Source organism: Castanea sativa, chromosome 9 (assembly GCF_040712315.1).
Source record: "Castanea sativa cultivar Marrone di Chiusa Pesio chromosome 9, ASM4071231v1".
Classification (NCBI taxonomy): Eukaryota; Viridiplantae; Streptophyta; class Magnoliopsida; order Fagales; family Fagaceae; genus Castanea; species Castanea sativa.
This window is the reverse complement of record NC_134021.1, coordinates 38,168,834-38,177,637: the sequence shown is the minus strand read 5'-3', so window position 1 is coordinate 38,177,637 and position 8,804 is coordinate 38,168,834. Positions and strand designations below refer to the sequence as shown.

Genomic DNA, 8,804 nt, shown 5'->3' with positions numbered 1-8,804 from the left:
GTTTGGACAACGCCATTCGCACCTACTCACACCAATTTGTGGTGCCAAAGTCAGAGTCATTATAGAGGGATGTGGAAGGTCCAAAGTGGGTGCCTGACCCAGACCTGTTGCGGACCAAAGGTCGACCTATGAAGTCTAGGATACGGAATGAGATGGATGGGATCCGGCGAAAATTGGGAAGCCGAAGGCCAGATTCTGACTTAAGGCAGATTCAATAAAAGCAGAGCTGTGGACTGTGTCATCAACATGGGCATAACCGTAGAAGATCTCCGCTTTCCCGTGGGGCTTCGACAAGCAATACTGACCCAACCTAGGTAAGTGATGCTTTTATATAAAATGTCATGATTGTATCAATTATCCAAGTTACGTAGATTAGTACCGTTGTTTTGGCTATTGGTATCTAACGACAATATTTCAATTTTTCTCAGGTATGCAGATACTCGATTTTGGAATGCCATTGTAGATGTAAATTGTGGTTCTCTTTATTGTGTATTTGAACTTACTACTGGGTTGTATCGGCACAATTATTATTTTCTTTTAGCACTGAATGCACTTGTAATCGAAGTATTCTGTATCCAATGTACCCATTTTCTTCTTCATCTATATAGCTTTGGATTCTTTTACGACCTTATTTTCGTCAAGTCTTATCTTATTTTTACTCTGCATGACATTGTTCACTTATTTTTTTATAGTTTTTGGTCTTGTTAAGTTGATGGTGGCATTACTTGTGAGGAAGGAAAATAACCAATAAGGTGGTTTTCTAAAAGTTTTGTTTATACTTTAGTTAACATACTGAATAGAGAGAGCAAAATATCGTGTTTCTGCACTACAGGGAAAAAAAAGTAAGAAAAATAAAGGAAGAAAAAAAAAGGAAAAAAAAAGTAAGAAAAAAAAGGAAAAAAAAATAGTAAGCAAAAAAAAGGAAAAAAAAAGTAAGCAAAAAAAAAGGTAAGAAAAAAAAGGTAAGAAAAAAAAAGGAAAAAAAAAAAGGTAAGAAAAAAAAGTAAGCAAAAGATAGGAAAAAAAAAGTAAGAATATAAAAGGTAAGAAAAAAAAAGTAAGCAAAAGAAAGGAAAAAAAAAGTAAGCAAAAAGAAAGGAAAAAAAAAAAAGGTAAGAAAAAAAAGTAAGCAAAAGAAAGGAAAAAAAAAAAGGTAAGAAAAAAAAGTAAGCAAAAGAAAGGAAAAAAAAGGTAAGCAAAAAGAAAGGAAAAAAACAGCAAGAAAAAAAATGGAAAAAAAAAATCCAAGCAAAAAAAGGATACGAAAAAAAGTAAGAAGGAAAAAAAAAAAACGTAAAAATCGACTTAATAGGGATCGAGTTTGTCCCAACTCTTTGCCTGGAAACTCTGGGAGTCGAGTACTCAATGTAGAACTCGAGTCCATAGTACTCGATTTATAGCAACATAAATTGAGTTCAATGAACTCGATTTATAAGGCCACATAAATCAAGTTCAATGAACTCGATTTATAGGTTTTTTAAAGTTTTTTTTGTTTGGGAACTCGATTTATAGGTTTTTTTAAGTTTTTTTTTTTTTTTTTGTGGTTTCCTGTCAAGCCCTACGTGTCAACCTCACAAAATCATAGTACTAATAATTTTACTTTTGATAGAAGCATAAATGGAACACAAAAAGTAAAATAGATGATTTTTATTTATCAAATTAGTATCATTGCGGTAAATCTCAACATAATTTAAAAGCTATACACAGAAAAATCCAACTACAAGCTATGCAATTCACATACAAAGCATTTCAGAAACCAGCATACGGATTATCAAGAGGCTATACGACCATAAATAAGATCTAGCTAAATCCAATCCATTTAACCAAGGATGGAACAAAGTGACAGATTACATATCAAAAGCAATCAAATTATATAGCCAAAATGGATAGATGATACACAGCTACACTATTGTTGCTTATAGTAGCCACTTTGGTGAGGAGGAGGGTATGGAGCTGGGATGGTGTAAGGAGGCCGAGGATGAGATTCAAATTGTTGTGCATGGGTATTGTAGTATGGATCTCGCCACCCCGGATAAGCAGGTTGGCCATACTCATGGCTTGCATGTGACTGCTGCTGTTGGCCCTGAGGATGTGGATATGGAACAGAAGTAGGTGGAACATGGTAAGGAGAAGGCACTTGTGGCGAGCTATAAGCGGGAGGTGGGGGACCATACCCAGGCATTGTAGGCTGCTCTGGTGGCTAATAGTAAGGTGCTTGTGGCCGAGGATCTGCTTGCCAGAAACATTGGATCTTTGATTCTGATGTCCTACTGAAGGGTAGTTGTTGTAAGCACCTGCATTTTTATTATCCTGGAAATTGAGGCCTGCCATTTGTCTTTGCACATCTTCAGTCATTTCCCGGCACTGGATGTTTCTGGTCATGACAAAATCGCTGCATTGCTGCTTTACATTTGTGATTGCATCCTGTTGAAAAAAGACAGCTCATTTATCCACTCTTTTTTATGTTAATTCTATTGAAAAAAGAAAATCTTGCAAACACATGATGTATATACAAGTTACAAACATTCCTAAAGAATTAGGAAGAGAGTCCAACCAAAAATAATGCTCTAAAAGAAATAGTCTATATAATCTATAATGGAATGCTCATCCCTAGTTCCAAGAGTAAAGAACTACTCATACAACACTCTGACTCTCAAAAAAGAACATTTCAACTCCATAACTGGAATCTCCACACCAATTTAAAAGTGGAAGGAATTCCTCCCTCTCACTCCACACCAAATGCATTACCATGATTACCAATACAAATATGCCACCCAAGAAGTACATACACATCTCCCAAAAAAAAAAAAACTAAAAAACTAAAATTTATGGTGCAGACAAAATAACCAGTCGCTTCTAACATAGTTCACAAATTCAATAATGAAAAAATCACGTACACATGCTCACAAGGAGAGATCTATGCACATCAATAATATTAAATCTCACCCACAGCTACAAAGAGGAGCAAGCGTATAGTTGAACAATAACTTTATTAAATAAATACTTGCACCACACAGTCTAACCAAACAATTCTAACCTGTAGAGTAACATAAAATTTCAGTCCCTCATTGATGTTCTCCTTAATCTCTCGGAACTTTGCTATGGCAGCTTGAATCTGCTTGTAACATTTCTCACGAGATGCTGGAAAAAATAGAAGGGAAAAGATCAACACATAACCTTTTTTTATATTAATAAAAAAAAAAAACTATTTTTGAGTTGTAAAATGCAGCCTGTAAGCATCGCTGAAATAATATTAGCATTTGAAAAAAGCAGGACCATTAGAGGAAATGTATGATAATAGAATCTGATTAAGTGATGTCCTTTGACTAGTAGAATCTGAACTTCAGAGAAACATGAATATGATAGATTATTACATAATGGACAAGCACAAACACAGACCCCCCCAAAACAAGAAAGCCCAGGTTCAGGTATATTGATAGAGATAGGTACAGAAAGAACAAGGTCAGAATCCTAGTGGCATATTACAAGTTCATCTAAAATAGTTGAGAGATAGGTGGACCTAAACTATTTCATAGAGATGGTACAGGTCACAGTTTTCAGGTGATCTGAACTACTAAGTTATGGTCAAGTCAACTGGGATTCCATGTTCTGATGAGGTTATCACTTTGAATCCAATATGGCATCTCAGTAAATTTTTCGATAAGTGACATCCTCAGTAAACTGCAGAAGCCAACAAAAGCTGACATGCCAGAGCAACATGGTGTAAATGAAAAACTTTGAGCCATTCATTAGACTCTAAAAAGTACAGCAAGAATGTAGATTTGTTACACATTAATGATACATCAATGCCAGAAAATTGAATGAATGCTTAAAAAATCTATATGACAAACAGATAAAAGAAAAATAAATATTATAATCCAAAAAAAAAAACAACCAACCTTTATAATCTTCAAGATTAAAGATGGCTGAAAAATCATCATTCTGAGCCTGAAAGAAATGTCAAACAATAATTTGAGGATCATGAAATGCCTCTTAAAATCTCTCCTTTTTTTAACTGAGAAGATATTACAGACTAACAATTATATGGATAAAGATATCAAATTTGGTTCATTACATATTCTCCAGTCAAAACCAATTCTATTTGGCAAAACATCACATTCAGTAAAAGAAAAAACAAAGCTGATATTCAAAGAAAAAAAAATGCAATAAAACAAAGAATTAAACCTGGATTTGCAGCAACAGTTGTTCTTGTGCCTCAATATTGTGGGCAATATCTTCACTAATGCGATCATATTTTGATATCTCCTTCCTGAAAAGATCCTCATAGGAGCCAGTGGATGTCATAAACTTTGGTAGTAGATCGTCCTGAAGCCATATATAGAACACAAAAACAACCAATTATATCATAATGTATCACAGCAATACTTTTGATTACCAAAAGCATAAAAAATAAAAAAAGTACAAATGAACACATACTGATCATGATACAATTTTATAGCCAGCCTGATATGTAGAAACCAAAAAACCAACCAATTGATTACTTGCTTGCACAGAAATTGCCCAAAGGAAAATAAGTGCAAAACCAGGATAATATAGAAAAGAAAGCTCTGCAATACAACAAATGTGCCTGTGACAAATGGTCAGCAGTTTGTACTTAGTGAATTCTTATTAGCAATAATAAAAAGGGCATCCCTAAAAATGATGAGAAGTAAGCTGTACAAAATTTATTAGTGTGAGAAAGGAGAAAGAAATTCCAGTAAATCTATTTGCGTCCCATTTCTTAGATACCAACTTCTCAGAAACTTAGAACATAAAGTCTAGTACTTGTATAGTAGGAAAATGGATACTTTTTATTTTTGGTTAGGGGGGGGGGGGGGGGGGTGGATTGCTAGGTGAAGGGTCAAATGGATGACACCCCCAAGATTTGAACTGAGGCATTCCCCATAGTGGAAAGCCAGACATGCCTTGCACTGGTGTCAATTATGCTTGCTGATGATTTGAAACTATCCTTGCAGCACTGCTCTAAAAGGGCAGTAAGCTAAAATGACAGTACTATCGTTCCAAAATCACTTGAAGAACTATATGCAAAGGTTAAAAATGATGATAAAAATGGCCAATTCCAATACAACCAGGATCCTTTATTGCATACTGAACAATTTAAACTTTAACAATGCAAGGGTTTTTTAGAACCAGAAAAAAAAAAATCGATTTGCTCAATTTAAGAGATTAGTACTGACCGTGTAACTGTTATAAGTGTTCCACCCTTGTGCAGATACGATGCCTTGAGAAGGGGAAAAAGGAACAGATGGGTAAGACTGCAGATCCTGCCAACGTGGGCTAGATACATATGGCATTCTTGGTAATGACCATGCAGGAAATCCACCTACATAAGGTAGACCTGATGAAGGTACAACTGTCGGGGCCATATGAAGGTATTACCTGATGAAGGTACCTGTTGCAGGCTAAGGTAGACATGTTGCAGTGCCTTCTCTGGACCAGCCTGCAACATGTAATCATGAGTCTAAAGGAAACAAACTCAAGAGAAGGCTAAATAATCAAATTAAGGTATGGCTGGACTTACGCCTTAGCAGTGCCAAGGAGAATTTTCATCCGAGCCTCCCAAGTAAGAAATCCATGTTGACGCATAGCTCCATGAAGCCACTGCTCCAAATTGCCATTGTTGACATACTCATATACCAACAACCTGACAATGGAATATATTCAATTGCAAAGATGCATGCAAAAATTAGTCAACTCATTCAGTTGCAAAGATTACAGTTTCTTTTGTTTTCTAGTAAAAAATATCCTAGTGAATTCTTGACACAATTTTATTATTTTTATATGAAGAGTATTAATCAATGCTCAATAGATTAGTGAAACACTGAGGGATAAGAAAATTTTCATTTTACAGTTCATTTGTATAAATTTATTTCAACACAGTCATGAAATTAAAATATAATTGACTAGTGCCAAAAAATACAAAGATGGAATATAAATGGATATGATACCTTTCTGTTCCTTCAACGCAATACCCCAAAAGACGAACTAAGTTCTTATGCCGAACATGACCAATAGCCTCAACTTCCACTCTAAATTCCTTCTCGGCTTGTCCTCTATAAGATAATTGATACAATTATAGAAAGAAAATTATAACCTACAGAAAGTCCACAAAGGAAAAAAAATGTAAGCGAAACAAGCATTGAAATAACTTACAGATTGTTGAAGAGCTTCTTAACAGCCACAGGAGACCCATTAATCAACTGACCTCGAAAGACAGTTCCATACCCACCCTCACCGATAATATTTTCCTTTGAAAACCGATTTGTTGCACGATCTAGGTCCCTTAGTGTAAACCAGTGACCCCAACCAAGGTGAGAGAACTCAGGCAGACCAGACAAAGGTGAAGGAGCAGTTATGGGGTGAGAAGAAGGCCTGTGCACAGAAATTGTTCCCGCACCTCCCTCTTCTCCTGACTGAGAACCAGCAGCTTCTTGCTCAACATTATTAAATGAACCTGATTGACTCCCATTATCTCCATTCTTTGAATGGATCAAAACCTTCTCCAACTCTTTGTCAGGGAACTTATCACTGAGGGTAAGAAAAGCACCATCTTGGGGAAAATAATGGTTTGCTGAAGCTTGATCAACCTTAATCTCTTTGATTTCCTCTGAAACAGCTGGAATTTGGCTAAGGGGAAGCATGTCATTACCCCTTTTAGATTTCTTTCGGGAAGTAAGACAAAATGATAGCAACACAAGGATTACTACAATAAACAACCCGACAGTGATCCCCATTAACACTCACACTTTCAAACCAAAAACAAATGTCTTTTTGGACAGTCCTGTGTTAAGATCAGTTGCCATTTTTTCTGATACCAAGTTGCCTGCAAATTACACAGTAAAAACATAAGAAAAATGCAATTCCATAAAACCAAAAACTCTACTTTTGCATTATGTCACCAAAGACCAAATCTTCCACCCAATTTTCACCATTCAAGATTCTCATGAACAAACAACACAAGCCTGTCTCCTACTCAATACAAATGCCTATAACTAATCCGGATTTCAACCAAAGAAAGACAAAATCAAAATCAGACAGATAAAGATGTTGCTTTCTGAAAAACCATCACATTCAACAAGCACATTCATATATCATTTCACACAAACCAATAACCAAACAACCCAATCATCCATACACACACAAAAGAAGAAGAAAAAAGAACCATACAACCCAGAAAGACAAACTTTCACCGTTTGGGGGCTAAGAAAACCAAAATCTTCCCCAAACCTATCCTAAAACAACCACACCGACAACAAACCTACAGGTTTAAAAGTTATGAATTCTGGAAAACACTTAACAATTACAAAGTTCCATTATCTTTTAAAGATTTTCCCAGTTCTCTAAGCAAACAAATAGAGAATAAATGAATATATAAACACTCAAAGAAAAAACAAAAACAAAAAACACAAAGGCTCTATGCACAGAAAAGTTTCTCAATGCTTACCTGTTCACAGAACCACTTCTGAAATCACTTGCTCCACAAGGCCCTCCTCAAAAAAAAAAGATCAAAACTCAAACCCCAGACCTCTTCTTAAAAGAACCTCAAAATCTCATTCCCAGGCTCCCAAATCCATTTAAATCAACCCCATTGTCCAAAATCTCCCAAATATGCAAGGATTCAGTTTTAGCTTTCCTTTCTGGGTTCTACTCAAACGGTCAAATGCTGTCACTATACTATCCCAAAGCCCCAAAAAAAGGAAGTTTCAGCTTCTCTCAAGCCACACTTGCCTGTTTTGGAACAACCCAAAACAAAACAACACAAAACAAATGTGATAGCAAAAGCAAAAGAGGCAAAAGACATTTTAGGTACTCCAAAAGAGGCTATCTTCCTATAGCTCTAAACCAAACTATCCACATCCAACATCAATAGGTACTCCAAATTCGTTTGCTGTGCATGCCAATGTATTGAGTTTGGATCCAATCTTACATCATGCAATGACATTTCATTGAGCAAATCATTGGACACATTAAAAACAGGATCGTCAACAAATTCTCCTGCACTGAACCACAATTATGATTAAAATCATGCACCAATGTAAAGATATGTATATAAAAATTGCAACCAAATCTCAGCACATAAAACCATAAATAAAATTGAAAAATTTTGGTGGTTCAGTTAACAATTTGTTAAGAATTTCCAACTAGATTTTCATTCATAAATCAACATGAATAGTCACGCTATCTATCAAATAAAGAAAATATTCATTTGCACTCTACAATGCTCATGAAAACCTGCATTGGCCGTGAACTTTGCCTTATAGTCTGTACATGAATACAGTGACTTGACACACACACAGTTCCATTTTCTCAGGTTGCGAATCCCAAATAAATAAGTTCCCAGTTATCAATTGAAAGACCACCATATGTTGGGTCCATTTTTAGTCAAGCATACCTCAAATCAGCAAGTTGATAACATTAGCTTTCAAGATGAGTCAAATTCTTCTTAAATTTTTGGAAGATAGAAAATGATTTAAAAAAATTTTAAGAAGAAAAGTTTGAAACCAGTTGGTTTTAGCAAAATTTTAGTATGCAATATACCAAGCAAGATTTTCAAAAGGCACACAAAAGGAACTGTATGAAGGTCAAGTACATTTACATGAATCTGAAAATACTAAATTCATGGACAAAGTTGGCTCAAAATTAAAAAATAACCTTGTAGGACCCAACATATCCCGCTTTCACCAAAATCTCTGATAGATCATAATACTTGTCCACTTCCTGACACAATAACACCAGACACCATAAGTCCATAAGTTTACTATAAACTCCAATTTTAATGAATC

At 35.4% G+C, this 8,804-nt stretch overlaps 2 protein-coding genes across 2 annotated transcripts; both read right to left on the bottom strand.

Moving 5' to 3' along the window:
- Window positions 1–1,797: 1,797 nt before the first annotated feature.
- On the bottom strand, window positions 1,798–4,323 carry LOC142610975 (vacuolar-sorting protein BRO1-like). Its single transcript, XM_075782968.1, has 4 exons — window positions 4,186–4,323; window positions 3,900–3,948; window positions 3,038–3,141; window positions 1,798–2,424 (listed from the first exon to the last, which is right to left on the bottom strand). The coding sequence occupies exons 1-4, from the start codon at window positions 4,303–4,305 to the stop codon at window positions 1,870–1,872; spliced, it is 828 nt and encodes a 275-aa protein (XP_075639083.1). The 5' UTR covers window positions 4,306–4,323; the 3' UTR covers window positions 1,798–1,869.
- Window positions 4,324–5,531: 1,208 nt separating this feature from the next.
- Window positions 5,532–7,546, bottom strand: LOC142611129 (putative receptor-like protein kinase At2g42960). Its single transcript, XM_075783168.1, has 4 exons — window positions 7,466–7,546; window positions 6,175–6,844; window positions 5,970–6,074; window positions 5,532–5,665 (listed from the first exon to the last, which is right to left on the bottom strand). The coding sequence occupies exons 2-4, from the start codon at window positions 6,753–6,755 to the stop codon at window positions 5,539–5,541; spliced, it is 813 nt and encodes a 270-aa protein (XP_075639283.1). The 5' UTR covers window positions 6,756–6,844; window positions 7,466–7,546; the 3' UTR covers window positions 5,532–5,538.
- Window positions 7,547–8,804: the final 1,258 nt, after the last annotated feature.